We start from the raw sequence: 21,354 nt of genomic DNA, 5'->3' as shown, positions 1-21,354 counted from the left end.
AGACCATGAACAGGGAAAAAAACTGCTTCATGGTATGTCTGCAGAGCTTTAACACCAAGCTGTATGTCTCTAGGAGAAAGCAGTTTAGTTTTGGCAAACTTAAAAAACTGTTCCATCTGTAATCAGATAGAAATCTGGTTTCTTGGATTGGGAATGGCTCCTAGTCATATGCCACATTCAAGTTTTTCTGCACGTGGTCTGAATCCTGGCTGCTGCTTTGCTATTCAGAAGGTCACAGCTCAGGTTCTGAAAACAAAGCTTTAAATAAAACAGTAGGTGTGTTAAGCTTGTTCATGAATAAGGTGCTCTTTAGCATATTAAAATAGGTTATGATGTTCCTGTGCGCACTGTGCAGAGCCTTTCTGATAATAATTCAAGTCTTAAAACAATTTCTTGAAACAAGCTCCTTGCAGGTGGACATGCAACTAGAGGAGAGCAGCCGAAGACTTGACTTAAAAGGTCTGCATTTTTCTAAATGTTTCTGAAAACACCCAGCTTCTGCCATTTCTGGAGATCTTTGAGCTCTGAAGATACAGTGGAGTTGGTGCCGGCTGCCTTCTACTGAGAACTGCAGAAGGAAGAAAGAACCTTTAGCCCTGCTAAAGGATGCAAATCCAAGGCTGCTCAAATGTTAAACTCTCGCTTTCCTTCAAGTCACAAGTGCTTTTCAGATACTTTCTACAGCTTAAACATAACTGAACTAATCTTGCTGGGCAGTTGCCAGACTGGCTTTTTTGTTAGGAAGATAGATAAAGCTTTCTTCAAGGACTCTAGTGCTCTGTAAACAGATGTAGAGGCTAACCTTGGATCAGGAGCTCTTTCTTTCAAGAGAACAGTTCATCTTGTGGATGTGTTGAAATGCCTCTTTGCATTTAAAATACCTTACCACAGTAAGGGAGCTAGGAGATATGGCAAGCACCTAGCTACTCCTCACACTTCCCTTCCCGGGAAGTACATCAGGTTAGTGAGAGTTAGTAAGACAAAAGTATGTTTTATCCCTTTACATTTTGCCTAATTAATGTCTGCTCCAGATAACAACACATTTAATCTGCCAGATGCCCAGCCCCCAAAGCCTTTTGACCTTTTGTGCATGAAGTAGCACAGTAGCATGGTTTATTACAAATATTGAAGGACTTGTCTTAACTGCTGTAAAACATCTGTGAGATGCTACTTATGGTCCTCATTTTTAGAGTGTAACCTGAATGATATCTAGCTGTAGTGTGATATTGCACAGTTCCCCTTCTAGACTGGAAAACAGGCCACTCTTAAGGACTCTGTGAGAAGACCGATATATAGCCAGACTGTATGAACAGATGGTCTGATGTGGTAGCTGACACCTTGTTGTGACACCCCCCCTTTAACCCTGTGCACAGGAAGGCTGAAACTGAGCTGTATGGCAGTTGAGTCCATTATTGCTCTTGCTGAAAATGCTGTTTGCAGGAAATGCTTCTATGCCCACATTCTAGCTTAACTGTGATGACTTATGGGAAGACAAACCACAAAGTAAAATAGCCCACCCTATAAAACTTGGCTCCTAGGCTTAGGAAAGAGGTGGAAATCCCATGACCTGCATGAGAAGGCTTGGAAAGTGCTTTTGTCAATCATATAGTGTCTCTGTGAAGCTTGTTCCAATGTTTGTTGAGCCAAAGTGCAAAGAATATTCCTAGTATGATACCTTTGTAAGCAATAATTCTCCAGGTCTTGTGTGGTACCAGACTGCGTGCTGTTAGATCAGCTGCTGCATCTGAAATTCTTATTCTTTCAGGGATACGGATGAGTCTGTCTCCAGGCAACTCTGACCTATAGAGCAGAAACACTAGTTTGAGTGGTGAACTCCAGAACAAAGTCATCAGACTCATGGCTTGGCAGCATGCTGTACTCTGACACCTATTTAAAATGTTGAAAGCAAATTGATCCAGTCTTTTATCTAGTGGCTTTTTGGTTAGATGGGCAGAATACCAGTGATACTGCTGGAACTGTAGAGGTGAGGCTTGGACCGGGTGTGATACGCATGCCCCACTAAAATTAGGGACTTTCCTCCCAACACTGGAGGGCCCACAGACTAGCTGCATGATATCCTCCAGGGCTAGGAAATAAAAATTTGGGCATGTGTCCTCAGTTCCCAGCCCTGTTCCTCCTATACCGATGTATTTCCAGGTAAAAGCAAGAATTGTTTCTGATTTGAGCTTTGCCTGTATTGCTCTTAAAATAGCCTCAACTTTGCAGTCTGACTCTAAATTATTAATGTAGTGGAAAACACTGACCTCTTCTGAGGCTATAATCTTGTTCCTTATGAATATACCCACGCATACTGTACTTTCCTTCCGGTTACTGGAGAAGGATGTCAGGAGCTGATGTACATGTAACCACTTACCCTTTCACAGGAGGGTAGGTCCAGCCTTGGAAGTTGATTCTCAGAGTTGTCAAACTACAACTTAGCACTGTCTTGTTTGTGGATCAATGCGGTACGTCTTCCTGGGGATGAATAGCATTTTTGGAGTTTAATGGTGGCTTTTTTTAAAAATTATTTTTATTTTTTGCTCTTGTAGAGCAAGACTGCCTTCTTATCCTTCCTTCCCTACTGTGTCCAGAGCATTCTTCCTTCTCTACAGTCTGAATCCCTACTTCCGTCACTCTTGCCTTAAAGTAGCTGCCCAAAGACAAGTGTGAGAGCAGGGGACATGCTGTATCTCATATCTACCTCAGATATGTGTGGGGAAAGAAAGCTGACCTGTAGTAAAGAAAGTATGACGCTGATGCCTGGTAGACAATGAAACTGAACATATCTAAAGGGGAAGCAAATGCCTTTTCTTCCCTTGTTCTCTGAAGAGAAGTTTAGATATTTGCCTGCAGCTGGTATTGGACAATAGACTTGTGCAGACAGCAATTTCACTACATGGATGCTCCTTGAGATCTTCTAATAGGATACTATGCTGTCAGTGAGAGATGAACTGCTCTAGATGGACTGGAGGATGGAAGGGTGCTTTTTCTTTCTATGCAGAGCTGACATGTACAAGCCGGTGGCAGAAAACTTCATAACCAAAAAATACCTGCTTTCAAAACTTGCTGGGATGAGACAAGTAGTGCTATGAACAGGTTTGTGAAAGCCAAGTTAGTACAGGCTTTTATAGTGTTCTTGGGAATGTTTACATCTAAACAATTCTGCCATGGCTTGTTGTGTGCTGACAGTATGAAGGCTTTAAGAGTATTACAGGCCTGGCTGTAAGGTCCTGGAGTTAGGCAGGGATATTTGGGGTTAAGTGCACCACTTGTCTCTAAAGGAGCAGTGTTTCTAAATGACTCTTACTGTCGTCTAATACGTGTTGAATGACAGCAATGTGCTTGCAATGTCAGGCAGTTTCAGGCCAACCCTTTCCTAAGATGAGCTTAGCCATACTTGGAAGACCTAGCTGAACAACCTCTTCCACTTCCTTCATGGACTACTGCTGTTCTGGTTTTGTTTAGTGAGGGGGGGCCTGAGGTGGTAGCTTCTGTAGGAACCTGCTGGAAGTCGCTCCCCTTCGTTCAGCAGACCCAGCCAGGCCTAGGGCAGACCTGCTGCTGGCCAAGGCTGAGCCAATTGGTAGCAGAATGTCCCGTGATAACGCCTCTGCGATAACGTATTTAAGAAGGGGAAAACAGGGAAAAAAAGGGGGGAGAAGATGTGAAGCAGCTGAGCAGGGGGCAAAGAGGGGGAGGCGCGAGCCTTGTGGGCCTTGCAGGCCTCACCCTCTGGCCTCCCGCCGGGTGGCCGACTTGGCCCAACTCGGCCTGGCCTGGCTGCAAGAAGTGGAGAGGAGATGAGAAGTGAATAAGGTGTAAAAAGGATCCTGAGAGGCGTCTGCCAGCCTGTTGTGAGGAACGGCTGCAGACACCAAGGTCAGTGAAGAAAGAAGGGGAGGAATAATGCGGCTCCTGGCCAAGATTCCCCTGCAGCCTGTGGTGAAGACCATGGTGGAGCAGGTTGTCCCCCTGCAGCCCATGGAGGCCCACGGAGGAGCAGAGATTCACCTGCAGCCCATGGAGGACCCCACACCGGAGCAGGTGGAGGCCTGAAGGTGGCTGTGGCCCATGGAGGGCCTGCTGGGGCAGCTGTTCTGGAGGGACTGCACCCCGTGGAAGAGATGACCCATGCCAGAACAGTTTCACGAACGACTGTGGCCTGTGGGAGGGACCCCACGCTGGAGCAGAGGAGGAATGCGAGGAGTTCTTCCCCCAACGATGAAGCAGCGGTGTAAAGCAACATGTGATGAACTGACTGCAACCCCCATTCCCTCTTCCCCCCTGTGCCACTTGGGAGGGGAGGTAGTAGAGATAATGTTAAGCTTGGGAAGAGGGAGGGGTGGGAGGAGGTTATCCTGTTCCCTGTCTCATTCTCCTGCTAGTTTTAGAAATAAATGAATAGTTTTCCCCAAGCCAAGTCTGTTTTGCCCGTAACGGTAACTTTAAGGATTTTCTCCCCATCCTTATCTCAAAGCTTGAGCTGTTTTTCTTATATCATCTCCCCCTGTTCTCTAGGAGGGTGGGGGGGAGTGAGAGAGAGACTGCATAGTCTGGTCCCGATCAGGGCTGAGCTACCACAACTGCTTAGGTATCAAAGCTATCTGTTTAAGCTGTACACTTGCTAAGGCAGGATAGGTGAAAACTAAAACTTAATTTGTAGAAGCTGCAGTATTGATTAGCGGCACTTAGCTCAGCAGGAGACTGCATGATCTTCACTTGTCAATAAGCCAATACCTGCAGAACTTCAGACTCTTTCTTAGCCTATAGGGGTTGAATCCTGGATGCCTTCTCTTCTCTCTCCCCCTCCACTGGGGGAGGCTGCTGTCCAAGAGACTGAATACCAAGCTCCTGAGGTTTTAATTTGTGTGGATCTAAGCTGCTCTGTAAATCTAGAGTCTTGGAAAATCTTCTGGGAGAGTTAAGAAGGGAGAAGATGACATAAGTTGGAAACTTCCCAACTTGTTTTGCATCTCACATGCAGACATCAAGCTTGTAAAATTCAATTGAATTTTAAACTTGGATGAAGTGGTTTTTCTTGATAGATTTAGTATCTGTTTCTGGGCAGGCTAACTAATTGAGATGTTTCGACTGAATAATACAAAAGAATATGAAGCTGCTTCCATACCAGATAGCAGCCTGCATAGTTGGCAGGGCTTGTGCATTTCCACCACTGGCAGTTAGTTCCTACTTGCTTTGTACTGTAGGACGGCAAGCATGTGCTACTACAGTCATCTGATCTCATGTACCCATAAATTTGGGTGTCTTGAGGAATCCTATGGACTCTACAGGGATGTGTGAAGAGTCTGAGTGCTCGTAGGTGGTTGTACAGCTATGCGCAAAAGACTAGTACTTAACCAGTAGATTGTGAACCAGAAGGTCTGAGTGTTGCACTATTTCTGCTACAGGTGGTGATTCAGGCCTTGCTAAACCTTCAGCTCTTCTGCTTCAGCAGGCAGTTAAGCTGTGAGGCTGGCCTGAGGAGGTGAGGGACAGGGGCTAAGGATCTTTGCTCTTTACTTTAGAAAAAGCTTTGAAACTTGAGGAAGACTTTAGAAAGAACCTGCCCTCCATTCCATGTGCCAGGCTGCCAGAAGCAGCCTTCCCTCCTCCTGGCTGTGGGACTGCTCGGATTCATGGCAGGCTGACTGTACTGTGAGTAACAGGTGCTGTGATAAAAAGGCTTTTTTCTGTGAAGAACTTTGTGAGAGGTAGATACCTACTGGGACTTGGTCTGTGCTGATCTCTGATAATGCAGACAGGTACTTAAAACAGTGGATGAGCAGGTTCTTGGTGCACTGAAGGTGAAGCTGATGTGTGAATCCTGGCACTGAAGTCAAACTCTTTGTTATATAAAGCAATTAATACTAGTCAGTATTTCAAATGCTTTTGAGTATGGTAACTACACCAACAGGCAGAAACGCAGATGGCTGCAGATCTCCTTTCCTGCTGGGCTCTGCAGGATGTACTGCTCTTTCTGTGGTAAAAGCAGACTAGAACAGATGATGCAGTCTGGCTTCCTCAACTGCAGAAATTCCCCGAGTCCTGTGGAAGAAAGCCAGTGACAATTAACATGATGAGGAGGTGCTCTGCGGAAAGGATTACAGATTACACAATTTAGATTGTTAGGCCATCTGCTGTGACACTTCAAAGCCTGCCTCTTTCTAGCAATAGCGTTAGATTTCAGCAAATTCATCCTGCCTGCTGTTCAACAAAGGTTCAGTAGTCACGAGATCATTCCTTGTGCAGTTAACTAGGAGGCTCCACCCGTGGAGAGGGACACATAGTTAGCTGCTAACTTGGCCTTCAGTTGCTGAAAACTAGCTGAGTAGCAGGGCTCGATGCCAGCTGTCGCTGCCCAAGATAGGTTCTGCCATCGCAGCTGAGGCAGTATGGCACAGTAGTACTTTCGATGTACACATCTTCTGTCTTTTCTCCTCACTGCAGCTAGCAGCCCTCCTGCTCCTGACTGGAGTTGGTCTAGAAGTCTAACTTGATCTAGATCTGGGGTGTTTAATCCAAGGCTGAGATCAGGTAAAACTATCACAGTCTTTATTTTAAGACCTGAGACATTCCATGTGACCCATGACTGCGAGAACACACTCAAGGACTTGATGATCTTGGAGGTCTTTTCCAACCATAATGATTCTATGATTCTAAGTGGATTCCAGCCTTCAGAAACCTCAGCCCTGCTTAAAAAGTCCAAGATGTGCTAGTATGATATTATCTCCCAACTGAATTGGTGAGGAAAGTTGATAACTTCACGCAAATGGCTGCAAGCTCACGCTTTGGTCTTCTTCCAATTGTTCTGACACCTTGGTGCAGAGTATTTGTGTTTCAAGCAGTTTCTATGGTATTCTTTAAGCCCTCTTCTGGAAGGGTTTTGTTACAAGCTTTTGAGATCTCCTGTGCAACTAGGCATAGCTGTTTCCACAAGTTAATTCACTGCCATACAAGCTTAGAATTTAACTGGATGCAGTTCTGGCACAATGTGTCTTATACTAATGTTTATTGCACATGGGCAATTAAGAGCTGTCTTTTCCTTTTGGAAACAGGAACAGATTTGTCTACAGCTACTGTGGTGTCCCAGGGTTTGCTTTGCTCTTTACTCTGCTCAGCCAAATTCTCCTGCCAATCTGAACTGCAGATTTTTATGAAGCCATCCCGTGTTGCTAATCTTATCCTGTCTTCTGCCTTTTCTGTTTGTGTGACTCCAACAGAACTCCTTATCTGCTGAGTTATTGTAGCATTGCTTTTTCCTGTTGTACATGTTCCTGCTATGTTGAGTCTGGGCCAGATGCTCGTGTAATTCAAGCTGTCTGCCTCATGTGTGAGCTGGCAAGCTGTGCCATGCTCATCCTGCTCTTTTACCCTCTCTTAAGAGGGAATTTGATTTCTTGCCTTCCAATTCTTGCTCACTTGCCAGTTAAATCTGAAGTCTCTTATCTGTTGGCAACCACTTCTGAGCATTACCTGGGAGAGTGCATCTAACTTTTGTTAGTAGACAGTAATTCAGATGACCCCTTCCCTAAAATGTCTAGGTTAAAGCAGTATTCTCCCTGCTTCACAAGGCAGTCCTCAGTGTGAAGAACAATACTACCACAGCTGTACAGGACTGCAACAGGCAGAGGGCTGTCTATAAAATACCAGTACTCCCTTGATGGTTTTGTGGGAAAAAAAACTGGTAGGAGCTTAGCCCTGCTAAGGAATCATAGAATGGTTTGGGTTGGAAGGGACCTTTAAAGGCCATGTGGTCCAACCCCCTGCAAGGAGTAGGGCCATCTCCAACCAGATCAGGTTGCTCAGAGCCCCGTCCAACCTGGCCTTTAACGTTTCCAGGGATGGGGCATCCACCACCTCTGTGGGCAACCTGAGCCAGTGTTTGACCACCCTCATTGTAAAAAAAAAAAAAAACCAAACAAAAAAAACCCAAACCAAACAAATAAACACCCCCCCCCCAAAAAAAAACCAACCCCAAAACCTGACAATTTTTCCTTGTCTAGTCTGAAGCTACCTCCCTCTATTTTGAAACCATTGGCCCTTGTCTTGTCACAACAGACCCTGCTGAAGAGTTTCTCCCCATCTTTCTTGTAGGCCCCCTTTAGGTACTGGAGGGCCACTATAAGGTCTGTCCGGATCCTCTCCAGGCTGAACAGCCCAACTCTCTCAGCCTGTCCTCGTAGGAGAGGTGCTCCAGCCCTCTGATCATCTCTGTGGCTGTTCTTAGCCATTGTCAAAGGCAGATCTTCGTAAGTAGCTTTAACTTGAAGCTCTAACCTGTAATTCTGAAACCTTGAAGGACTTCTTTTGAAGACAGGGATTACCCTTGTCCAGCTGGAATGTAAACCACAATTGCATAAGGAATAGTGGTGAACAAACAGGATCTTTCCCAAACAGGATTTCTTTGCTAAGATTACATGTGTCATTTAGCCACTTAAAGACTGTTGTGAAGCTGGGGCTAAGCCGTAATTCTAAAACTAAAACACTTCTAGTTCATGTGCTCCTTAGCTGTAGTGTCTCTGTCTAGCAACCAGAGGAACCTTTATCTTTACAAGGGAAATGCTCTGTGGATCAATCTATCCTTGTGCTGCTAGTTAAAACAAACAAACTCCTCTCTTCTCTGAAGAGAGCCTTCGATCATCAGGACTTTCTGATAACGGTTGTCAGATGTTCCTACATATTATATGACTTGCCACATGCTGTTAGCTCCCTCTGCTACAAAACCAGAGCAGCAAACACATGCAAAGTTCCTGTGGTATTTATGCAAAGTGGAGCAGCCACTAGCTGTATGGAGTGGTTAGCCTGTATCAAAGTGTGAGACTTGAAGGTGTGGAAATGTACCAAGTTGGTTATAAAGTGATGTGTTTGTTTTGGTGGTGTTTTTTTTTTTCCCTTGCTGCATCAGTTTCAAGGAATTACAGACTTCCCAAAGCCTTGTACGACTCTTCCTGAAATAGCTACCTGCAGGTTCTTTGAGCTTCCCTATGCACTGGATGATTCTCTTGGAGTTAGGAGGGTGGGAACGAGGACCTTTCCAAGCAAAACACAGTATTTTCGTTGGCCTTATGACTCCAAATGGGAGGTGTGCATGGACACTGGTGCTGGGGTGTATGATCTGTAACTGTCCTGTAGTGCAGTGATTGCAATTCAGTCTCTGACTGCTGTCCACACGTTTGAGGTTGATGGACAGGATGGCAAGCCTCTGATACAAGTTTGCCCTCCTGCCTCTGCTATAGGAGTCTCTAGAGGCGAAGGCTGACTGCATTCCAGTCCACTGAACTGTTGCCACTTTGCCTGAAGGCTGTGTTAGAAGTAGGTTTCTTGATTTGCCTAGCTGATTGTTTTCAGAGTCTAAGTTGGTTCAGTTTCACCAGGAACTGTTGATTCAGCAATACTTCATGAATACTTCAGCAATACTCTAATGAATAGAGACCAGATTGCCCCATACTAAGGAGAGGTATGGTGGTAATATACTTTCTCTTCAACTTATGGAACAGTACAACAACCTAATGCTCAAGGCCTAGACCTTAGGGGACTGCCGAGATGCCTTGGAAAAGGGTGATTCTTGGAGCTGCTGAAATAAATAGCCCTCAGTGAAGCTTGTCAGTGCAATCTCTGAGAATAATGTGCTTTACAGTGCATCTGTTCACTTATTGAAAACTTGCCGTTTTTTACTCTCCAATATAGGATCTCGGTCTACCCAATGGCACACCTGTGGACACTTCTAGCCCAGCCTCCTCCTCATCTCTCCTCAACAGACTGCAGCTGGATGATGACTTGGATGGGGAAACTAGAGACCTCTTTGTTACTGTTGATGATCCCAAAAAGCACGTGTGCACAATGGAGACATATATCACGTACAGGGTTACAACAAAGGTACAAAGCAACATTCTAGTACTTCTTTATTTGGGGAGTTTTTTCGAGGCATGTTCTGGACATCTATGTCTTGTATTTTCTTATCTCAAGGACAAGAACTTAGTGTGTTTCAGTACCTTGTGAGTATTTTAGAGGTGTGACTTCTCCTGTTATTTCTTCAGTATATGAAACTATGCAAAACTTTTAATGTGTCAGCTTAGATTTTTGTCTCTGGCTCTTAAATAGAACTGTTTGTAAACTTGCAAAGCCAGTTTCTTTCCTTAACTTCAAAGTTTGTTTGTGTAATCTGACACCCATTTGGTTTGATTTACCTCCCCTGAAGAGTAATGTACCTTATTGTTGATTGACTGTTAATCATCTTACATTTTGTCTATCCTTTTCTGAAATGCTTTAAGCTTGTCACTTTACGTGTTTACCACACTTTCTCTATCAGGCACTTTCCTAAATTGTAATCTTGATCCTCAGCTATAAAGTAGCTTCCATGCAGTTGTTGGTACAGAAGACTGTATAGCTGCTGCTAAAACTAAGTAGCTTAAGAATGCTACTGCCTACAAAAAGAAATATGCTAGAGACTTTTTCAGCCTGTGTTGTGGTTCAATCATTAATACAATCTGATTACACTAACAGGAAAAGTGATCTGAAAAGTCCACTGCACTCACAACTGGAATGTTGAATTCTGTTAACTAGCTCATTCTCATTAGCATCAGCTCCGAGGTTATGTTGACATCTGTTTTGGGCACTTGTAGTTACCTAAGGCAAAAAGTGTTCACGAACTTTGCTAGGAGTACTCTTGATCCACTTGTCCAAAAAGATTAACATTCCTCTGGCCTACCTAGATGGCATTACATACTGGAGAGAATATTTTCCTTTGAGATAAGGGAGCCTTTGCAGGCCACAGATAACTTCTTTTTCAAATTTTCTATTCCAAAGCTTCACTTTTAGACTGCATGGGAGAAAATGGGGTTTCTGTACTTGAATGTAGTTCTGTCATTCTTTATTGTTTTAAGTGTTGCAATCTCAGAAGAAATACTGTATCTTAACTACTAGAAAATGCTAAGAAGTATTATAGGAGACTTTTCTACTTGGAGAAACTTAGCCTGCAGTTGTTATGTGATCAAAAGGAATAAGTAGCACAAAATGAGACGCAACTTTCCACAGGCTAGAATACCTCAGCACAGTGTCACCCTAGTCATGTTGTTCTGCTTGGAAACATGTGTTCACACAAGGGTTCCCTTCCTTCTTAAAGCAGAATTCTGGATGGTGGGTTAGGTATGTACAGTGTTTAGATCAGAAAAGCTGCACAGGAGTAACCCCTAGACAGTGGTGAGGATGAGTGGTGATTCTTGCACTTCCAGGTTGTAGGTCGAAGTTCTGTGTCTGACCTTGTTCCTTTCATCAGTGTAAGGCCATACCTTCCCACCACCTCCCTTGCAGCCTTGCATGGGAGGGATTTGTAACCTTTAAAGGGCTGAAAGGGTCTCCGTAGCGGGTCTGGATGAGGAGCCAAGGATGGTTGCTTTTTTTTTCTTTTTTTTCTATTTTTTTTTTTTTTTCACTGAAGAATGCTACTGGAACCTCAAAGGTCTGGATGAACATAGATCCTAGAATGAGTTAAGCTGAAGACTTCCTTGCTGTGAAAAGCAGCGTCACTAGGTGAAAGAGGGGAGTGTAACTGCTGGTACAGTAACGTGTGCTTGTGGCTGTGACTGGACACCGCTGTTAGGGAAGAGTGTAACCTGACCACAGTCTTGGTTTTGTGTTGTGTGGTTTTTTTTTTTTCTTTCTTTAGAGAGGCCCTTCATTGTAACATTAAAAAAAAAAAAATCGTCTTGCAGTGTGCCCCAGACTCCTCATCTGCTGATACCTTTGTCAGCAGATGATTGTGGGTGGGGAAGCAGCCAAAATGTTTGATCCAAAGTAATGGCTTTCAGGGAAGCTGAGAAGAAAGCTTTGAGTTTACTTGGTGTTGTAGGCCCCCCCTCACTAAACAAAACCACAACACTTGGTCCTGCCTATGCCCCTGCTTTCACAGCTTCCTAATAAGAACCAGGTGACATTCCCCAGCCTGTCTTTTGGATGAATGCATCTGATATCCCCAAAATAATGGGAACAGTGGTTCAGACCTGGCTCTCATGACTCTTTCTAACAGCAGTTTTCTTACATGAGGGGGATAATGAAACCAAAAAGGTGGGTGAAACTTGTGCTGGAACTTAATTGGTCTTGACTGTGATGATTAATGTGTCTTGGGTGTTCTTAATGATACACCTTTGTACTCTTCAGATAGGCTGACGTGCACTCTAGAAGGGAGGGGAAAAATAAAGCCTACCATTTATGTTATATAGTCATCTCTCCTGAGCGAAACATAAGTAAGCGTAGCCGTAACTTTGCTTTTGTTCTGCTTTCTAGGACAGCAAGGCTGCCTTCTATGCCTTTTCCCATGGAGGTCTGAACAGCTGTATGCTGTTCCTCAGTCATGTAGTTGTTCTGTGGGCTTGAAGGGAGAGGCTTTCAAAGCAGTTAATACTGAAGTGCAGGTCTTGTTTTCTTTTCATGTCCTTCTCCTCCTGCTTTCAGTGCATGTGCTGCATAGAGTGCCTGGGCACACTGGACAGTTTCATCCCTAGAGAGGAGTAAGTACAAGTGCTATGATCTCTTTTTCAAACGGGCTAAACTATTTGAGGCAGACAAAACTATGAACCACTAAGAACACCAACCTTGCTCGCTTCCCGCTTCTGACACTCTCTTTTTCTAGTTGAAGATTTTGCCCCAAACTTAAATAGTAACGTGGAGGGGAATCCACAATTAGGTGTGACAAGTAAGAGACTAGAACTAGACCGTGAAAATACTTTCACATAGTCGTCACAGTCTAGCTTTATATTTGAATGCTAACTCCTTTCAAGAATGACAAGAATCTTACACAAGACCAGGACTTAGTGATTGCTTTAATATTGCCTCAAGTCAAAACTATTCCAACAACAGAAGAAGTGTCTGTAACTCTGCCTGCTTTCCAGCAACTAAAACTGAGCCCAGAACACTGCAGTGCTGACTTAATGGAACTGTACTGGAGTCTTCCATAAATCCCTGGAAATGTCTTGCCCATTATTTTTGGGAGGTTGAGATCTGCCACATAAGTTTCTCAGCTTCCTTTCGTGGGGGAGTCCTGTCCTTGCGATATGAGATTTATGGATCCTGCTAAGAAAGCAGGAGGAATTCAACTGTGTCAAAACAAGACATTTCACTTGCTGTCCCTGGGCGGTCACAAGACCCTCTTCCCTTTTGTGTGCAGTCTGGAAAAAATAACTTGTACTAAGCTGATGAACAGTTTGATCTGAGATCCAAATTCTTTCAGTGTTAGTGAGGTGTCATTAAAACCTTGAAGGGCCCTTATGTTCTGTCCAAGTAGTCTTTGAAAAGCTTACTTGCTGTCTAGATTTGACAGCCTGAATAGCAAACACCAAAATGTTCGTGACTATAATGTGTTTTCATCTACCTCCCTCTCAGGAACAAAACCTAATACATGGAAAACTTTGCAAATCTGCTGGTGGTGTAAGGGCAGCAGGAACAGTTTGCTAGAGATAGAATCATAGAATGGTTAGGGTTGGAAGGGACCTTCAAAGGTCATCTAGTCCAACCCCCCTGCAAGGAGCAGGGACATCCCCAACTAGATCAGGTTGTTCAGAGCCTCATCCAGCCTGGCCTTGAACGTTTCCAGGGATGGGGCCTCCACCACCTTTCTGGGCAACCTGTTCCAGTGTTCTATAACTCGCATCTTAAAAAATTTTTTCCTAATTTCTAATCTAAATCTACCCCCCTCTATTTTAAAACCATTACCCCTCGTCCTATCACAACAGGCCCTACTAAACAGCCTTTCCCCATCTTTCTTGTAGGCCCCCTTGAGGTACTGGAAGACCGCTATCAGGTCTCCCCGGAGCCTCCTCTTCTGCAGGCTGAACAGCCCCAACTCTCTCAGCCTGTCCTCATAAGAGAGGTGCTCCAGCCCTTTTATCATCTTCGTGGCCCTCCTCTGGACCTTCTCTAACTGGTCCATGTCCTTCTTGTGTTGGGGGCTCCAGAACTGGACACAGTACTCCAGGTGGGGTCTCACCAGGGCAGAGTAGAGGGGGAGAATCACCTCCCTCGACCTGCTGGCCACGCTTCTCTTGATGCAGCCCAGGATGCGGTTGGCCTTCTGGGCCGCAAGGGCGCATTGCCTGCTCATGTTGAGCTTCTAATCCACCAGCACTCCCAAGTCCTTCTCCTCAGGGCTGCTCTCAATCCATTCTCCACCCAGCCTGTATTTGTGCCTGGGATTGCCATGACCCAGGTGCAGGACCTTGCACTTGGCCTGGTTGAAGTTCATGAGGCTGGCATGGGCCTATCTCTCCAGCCTGTCAAGGTCCCTCTGGATGGCATCCCTCCCTTCCAGCGTGTCGACGGCACCACACAGCTTGGTGTCATTGGCGAACTTGCTGAGGGTGCACTCTATCCCACTGTCCATGTCGCCGACAAAGATGTTGAACAGGGCCGGGCCCAGCACGGACCCCTGAGGGACACCACTCGTGACTGGTCTCCACATGGACATTGAGCCGTTGACCACCACTCTCTGAGTGCGGCCATCCAGCCAACTCCTTATCCACTGAGTGGTCCGTCCATCAAACCCATGTCTCTCTAGTTTAGAGAGAAGGATGTCGTGCGGGAAGAGAAGGATGTCGTGCGGGAGATGAACAACAACTAATGTAAAGTTTATACACTGGGACTTATCCTGTCTTCCTACTTCTAGACTAGATAGTACCTATATGGTGGTTCTTAACTCTTAGCAGGATACTGGTTAATAAGGTTCTCACTGCTAACAGATGGGAGAGTTTACCTTCATCTTTGTGCTAGAGGGTAAGACACTAGTGTGTATACATCCTGATTACTCTCATTCACTCAGTGTCTAATCTCTTTTAAGAGGCCTTTGCCCAGTGACAGCCAGTTCATAAAAATTCTCCCTACTACTAAATCATTATTGTTTTGTTTTTATTTATTATTATTTTTTTTTAATTTCTGGTAGTCTCCTGCAAGGGTGAGGCATAGCTGCCCTCTGAACAGAACAAAGCAGTTGGCACCACTGGCTGATGAGGGCTACCTGCATGTGCATGAATTATCTTATTCTAGTGTAAAGCTATTCAATCTATTACCCAAAACAAGTAAAAATGGTTCATATGAAGTCTCAGAAGTTTCACTTAGTGTGGCACTGTTACATGTTAAATAAGCTGGTGTTACTCTGAGGTGTAGCTGAGTAAAGAACGATAGGTATCTGCAGTGGATATCTAGGTTTTGGTAGTCCCTCATCTGCAAACAGAACTGCTCTATTGGTGAGCATTCATTACGTTAGTGCATGGGCTAACGTGTATATCTCTTACCGTAGCTAGCAGGTCAAAGGAGGGAGGAGGGGAGCTTGAGTTCTTCTCTTCTGTCTCTCTATGCCTTCCTTTCTAGAAAACCAAACCATTTAATAGGTCGCATCACATTAGCATGCTGTTTGTAGTGTACTGGAGATACTGATCTCTTGATAGTGTGTTAAGGCTGCTGGCATAGAACTTGTACAGTGTCCGCAGTGGGGATTGGTGCGGGTAATGTGGAGTAACTGAAGAGTTGGAGCCACCCAGAGAGCAAGTGAAGAGGTGGTTGCATTTAAAGGCTGCTACTTGGCACTCTTCAAATATGCAGCAGTTGCTCTGGAGGTAAATACAAAATCTCTACTGGAATTTAGCAGGCAGTTGTAGTGGCTAGGAGTAGCAAAGCAACCTAGTGCTGGACTCAGTGCCAGTTCAAAGCTAGGAGAGCTGGTGCATTCCCCAGAATGCATGTTTTTCATGTCCAGCTGTAGACATGTAGTGTGCTTGTGCTGCAAGATGGTCTAGATGCTGCAGGTAACAAAGTATAGCTCTTGAGGCTGCTTTGTGAGCTGTGCTGCTCAGTGGGACATAATGATAAAGGCCATCTACCTTCCAATCAGGGCTATCACAATACCAGTCTCTTTAGCAGGGACTCCTATTTGGTACACAGTTTCATTAGTGCTTTTTAGGCAGTTGAAATACGTGCTGTGCAAGCAGCACCACAGTCAGCTTTCCACGCTGTGGGCTGTTGAGGGACTGGATAAAACATTTGCCAACAGTTTCTCTGCATACTTGCCTTCTGTCTCAGACTTCTGATGGCAGATGTAACTTCTCGCCCTAAAGAATGAAAACTTCAAGATTTCACTTAATATACTGATAACTCTAATATGGCATACGTGAGCTTAATATAAAGAAACATGTTTCTTCCTCTCAGAAATCAGCAAAAACAGTCCTTTGGCAAACCAGCAATGGCTTGTGTTCTAATCTTTTAACCTTGAAGGAGTGTAATAAGCTTGTCATTTCTGGAATACAGGGTACCGGTGAAACATTTTTCACCCACAGTTAATGCGCCTTGTAGAATAAAGAAGTAATGAAATATCTTTGCTTTTAATTCTTGATGACTAAAATAGTCTTGTCCTTGGAATGAAGATTTCATACAGTCTTCCCATCAGACTTGTTAACTGCCAAGAGATTAATGTGGTGCACATTACTCTCCTTTCCACAAACTCCTCCCGTAAAGTTTATCTGAGCAGAACATGTAATGAAGTACAAACAGACCTTGAGGACACATCAGCTCCAAGTAATAATTTTTTTTTTCCTTATTGCTGGCTTTCCCACTGCTTGAAAGGCCAGAGGATCTTTCTCTCATGCTGACTGCAAACACAATTTTGGGGATGGAGTCTCAGTGCAAGGCTTGTCTGGCCTCACCCTTGCCAGTGATGACTGTATTGCATTTGCTGCTAGGCTCTGAATTGAGAGGTTTCAGTGCGCACTAAGTGTATCCTTTTCTTCTTTTCCAGACCACACGAGCAGAGTTTGATTTGCCAGAGTATTCTGTCCGTCGACGGTACCAAGACTTCGACTGGCTGAGAAACAAGCTGGAAGAGTCTCAGCCAACGCATCTCATTCCCGTAGGTAGTAGGCAAGAATCTGGTGCTTAAGAACAGTCCTGTATCTGTCTTCCAAGGGTGATATTTTGGTGATATGTCTCTTCAGAGTTAAATGATTCATTCTCTTCTGGTGGAGTGGGAAGAGCTTCCCAATCTTGAGTGATTGTGAAGCTTATACTTTTCTTGAGTGGCACATCTGAGAGCTGAGCTTTGTCAGCCTCTTGTATGGCAGTATGCATGATGACTACTTTTGGTGTAGTATAAATGGAATACACTTCATCTGTTTGCTCAATTATTACTTCTAGATTTTCGAGTATCTGAGGCTTATGAAAAGCCACACAAGTACTTCAAATCCTGATGTCAGTCAGTTTTCAAGATGGCCTTTTGAGCTGGTTTTAAGAGAGTATTTTAAAATTATTTGTGCTAACATTTAATAGCACAGACTTAGAAAAATCTTAGCCTCTGGCTTGGTAGCTACTGCATGCCTTCAGTAGGCAGAAGTCTAGCTGATGAGATTAGCTGAACTTCTGCACCCCTTCTTGTTTCTGAAGCTGGCAGTCTAATCACCTTATGTGATATGAAGAGGTTGATACTGATCTTCAGCAGTCTGTTTCTTGTGCTATAGAAGATGTGAAAAGGTAGGAAGCCTGTGAGATCACCACCAACTCTTTTGAATAAAGAAATTCAAAGGCATGTAGGAGGTGCATTGTCGGGAAATAGCACTGCTAGCATAGCTTAGCTTGCCCATCTGGAATGGGGGGAATTTTCTCTGCTATCCCTCTCTCAGCCAGGACTAGGCTATGTGAGAAATATTCAATTAGGCTGTTCCAGGGTTGAGACCTATTTAGGTTCTTAGTTTCTCTGAGACTTGCCTCTAAGTGGAATAATAGCTCAGTCTCTCAAAGATAAGAAACACTTCATGAAATCATGTGACACTAGCTAGCAGCAAGTATATTTATTGAGGGAGAGGGAAAAGAGAAAGTAAGCTTGCTGGAGTAAGGTGGAGACATGAAGCTAATGTATTAGCTGCCCAGACCCTTTCTTCTCCCTCCCTGATCTCTGAACAGCTGGAGCTATCGAGATTAAGCTTCTACAGATTCTTGAGTGTACTAACAGGCTGCCAGTCCTGCCTCAAGGCTATAAGGCAATAAATAATAGTCTCATAGTGGAAGGTGAGTCATAGCCAGGGAACCAAGCTACTTTGCTGTCACCTGGAATTCATTGCAAACAGAATGGCAAATTTGGCACAAGTGGTTCTGATACTGGACATGAAACCAGCTGCAGAACAAGGCTTAAGTGCCTCTCTTTAGGAAATCTGTAAGCATAAGGATGCACAGCCCTCTTTGATCTGTCTGTGCACAAGTGCAGTGTGATAGCAGTTACGGATTTTCCCATTAACCTCCTCCATGCAGTGGTATGATGAGGAGATTGCTGAATGCTTCATGTATTTATTACCTAGAAGTAGATGGGGAACAGAGACTAAAGGCAGTTTAAGGTGCACTGTGTCTCAAGTGTATTTTGAAGGATGTTTCAACCAATCTCTAAGAGTATCTGTATTTGGAGATACAGCAATCCCTGGAGGCCTTCTACCTAACAAAATACTGAAAGGGGGTTGTCATCCTAAGCTTGGTATAGTGACTCTGCCTAAAATCTTCCTATTACAAATTATGTGTCTTCTCAGTGCAGCGAGTCATGATGGCCTATACTTGGGAGCCCAAACTAAACTGAATATGGGTTCCTTTTAATCTCTTTGGTTTTTGTAACTGATTTTTACTTTTTAAAAATGATCTGAGACTTACTCTATTGTATCAAACAACAGTAAAAGTGCTCTCAGATCTGTCTCTAGACTGGAAAGATAAGTCTAATGTGGCCAAGGGTCTTGTCTTTGGATGGTGATGTTTGGATACTTGAAGCCATTTCTGACTTCAGTGAACTCTGCTCATGTGTCACAGCAGAGAAAAGCAGACTGTTAAGCTGGACTACTGTAAGGTGGCACACAGTTAAAGCAGCATAGTAGTTGCTAGCTGTGTGTACTGACTCCTTGACATAGGCCTCCAAAGGCCTGAAATGTAAAAAACTATAACTACTGCTTTAGCTAAAACCAGGTTAAGAGGCAGAAGTCTCTGTAGTAGAGGTGCACCCTTTTCTGAGTCTTAAGTGCTCAAACTTTAGTGGTTATTCAGTGCCAGTCTGCATGTGTTTTGTTGAAGTAGTGTTCTTTAAAGTAGTCTTCCAGTTTGTCCTTTTCCTTCTGCATATGGTGCTGAGGTAGTGGCTTCCTAAAGTGTAGACTCCCAGCTAAAGCTTACAAAGCAAGAGTTTATTCCTCCCTGAAGACTACTACACTAACCATTATTCTTCTGAAGAAGTCTAGTTAAAGTGTACCTTACACTGGTTTAACCAGCATGACTGATCTGAATGTTAAGCATAATAAGGTAAGTCTTAAATTATAAGAACTAAATATAGCGGTCAAGGTGTAGCTGTGTTGCAGCTAAGTCTTGCTGGCTGTTTTTTTTAGGAGATGCAATCTTCATGTACAGCCTACATCAGCTAGCATATGGTGGGAAAGATGCATGTGTGCACAATTTTTTTTTTTTTTTTTGTTACTTTTGTCACAGATTTCAGATGAGGAAGACTCTTTGCAGAGGAGAATCCTGTTTCACAAGAGTAGAATCCAAAGCAGAATTTTGAAACTGATATTAATCTTGGAGTCCATGCTGTCCAGAGAGAACAAAAGCAGATCTAGTGATAGAGCTGAGACTAACCATGCTGAAGCTTAAAAGAGTTATCTTCTATCTGAAGCCGTACTTTGAAGTCTGTAGTCTTAAGTGTAACAGAAGGGACTGCAGAAGTAGCAAGTCTGGAGGCTGAGTTGGGCTTACATGTTAAGCTGAACTGCAGAGATGAACTAGCAGAGTCGAAATAGGAGTAAGATGGAAGACCAGATATGTTCGCAGACCTTTGTTGCTTATACAAACACACATCATGATAGATGACCGAGTGTGCAAGTGCTTCAGGAAGGCTCCAGCCTGGACTACTTGACCACTTGGGATGGCCTACTCATCTGTCTTTGCTTGTTGTGATGCTGTCACTAAGACTATCAGCCCTTCGCAGTGGGCTGTCTGGGGGCTCTAAATTGTTCAGAATAGGAGGGAAAAGAGTAAGTAGAATTGTTAAATTTTCTGAATTTCCTTGGACTGAGCAGCCTTGCTTCAACATGAGGGGATGTGTGTGTGTGTGCACATTGCCATGGTGACTAGCATGCAGCTCCTCTGGCATCTCCTTTAGAGCTGTAGCTTGAACATGGATAGCAGTAGGGGGGAAGACTTTCAGCTATGCTGGGAGTACTTAGTTTGAGTACTGTCTTGGCTTCGCTAGTGTGGTTCTCAGCTGAAGCCACACAGTAGAATTGTTAGCATTAGGCCAGTCCAGCTAAAGGGTAATTCAGAGAAGGGCTTGCATCCCATGTGATGTACAGTTCATGTTAGCAAACATAAAATTTCAGTTCTTGTTAAGACTGGAGTTGATTGCTTTGTATGTTTCCAAATAGCAGAAGCAAGTTTTTGGTCTTTTGAATCTTGTGCATTTTGCTTGTCTCACAGCCTCTTCCTGAGAAGTTTGTGGTGAAAGGGGTTGTCGATCGCTTTTCTGAAGAGTTCGTGGAGACAAGGAGGAAAGCATTAGACAAATTCTTGAAAAGAATTACTGATCACCCAGTGCTTTCTTTTAACGAGCACTTCAACGTGTTTCTCACAGCCAAGGTAAGCCAGTAGCTTCCACATAGTCACTGACAAGGATGACAGAAGAACAGGCACCTTTGCAGTCTCTTCTGAAATGAAAGTGAAAAGGTGTTAATAAAGCTACATAGGTCAGAACTTCCCCTAAAATACCAGAGAGTTGTTGGGGACCCTGAATGTTGTGTGTGACAGAACCCTGTGTGTGACAACAGTATAGGTTTTCTTTCCTTGACGAGAAGGGTGGTCTGCAGATCTCCAAATTCAGTTCTCCAGACCTGCTTGTTTTGTATCCCTGTGTCTGGAACATACTCTTCTGATGCAGGAGAGGTTAAGAATTTAGAAAACTAGACCTTGTAAAATCTTCATCTGGGGAGGAGGGAGGTTGGGAAGGAAGAGAGATATCTCTTGCACAAAAGCTTGCAAACTTCTTTATTTTTTTTCTTTCTTGTGTGTGCCTTCTATACTGCTTGCACTTGTTGCCCTCGAAACTAAGTGTGAAGACTTCATTCTTGTTTGTTCTTGGACAAAAATGTCATGCTCATCTTCTGTTTGACTCATCCAGCAACGGTGTAATTTTCTCTTTTGAACTGGATTTTAAATAAGACTTGGAGGACCTACAGTCATGCTTGGGTTTGACGTGATAAGTGAGGAGAGCTGTAAAAGCACGTCTCTCCAAAGTCACATTATGCTAGCTCACTCAAATGTGACACTTAATTTGAGCTCACTTCAGGCTAGTGCTCTCCTTGCTGG

General features: G+C 44.0%; 1 protein-coding gene across 1 annotated transcript in view; it reads left to right on the top strand.

Moving 5' to 3' along the window:
- Positions 1-21,354, top strand: part of SNX30 (sorting nexin family member 30) — a 49,715-nt gene that overhangs the window by 11,265 nt on the left and 17,096 nt on the right. Inside the window, exons 2-4 of the mRNA XM_086770960.1 lie at positions 9,688-9,876; positions 16,778-16,888; positions 20,470-20,628. Coding sequence (XP_086627086.1) covers positions 9,688-9,876; positions 16,778-16,888; positions 20,470-20,628 — 459 coding nt within the window. The remainder of the gene's footprint in view (positions 1-9,687; positions 9,877-16,777; positions 16,889-20,469; positions 20,629-21,354) is intronic.

Source organism: Chlamydotis macqueenii, chromosome Z, assembly GCF_036417535.1.
Source record: "Chlamydotis macqueenii isolate bChlMac1 chromosome Z, bChlMac1.mat, whole genome shotgun sequence".
NCBI classification, from domain to species: Eukaryota; Metazoa; Chordata; class Aves; order Otidiformes; family Otididae; genus Chlamydotis; species Chlamydotis macqueenii.
This window is presented reverse-complemented; position numbering and strand designations above follow the sequence as displayed.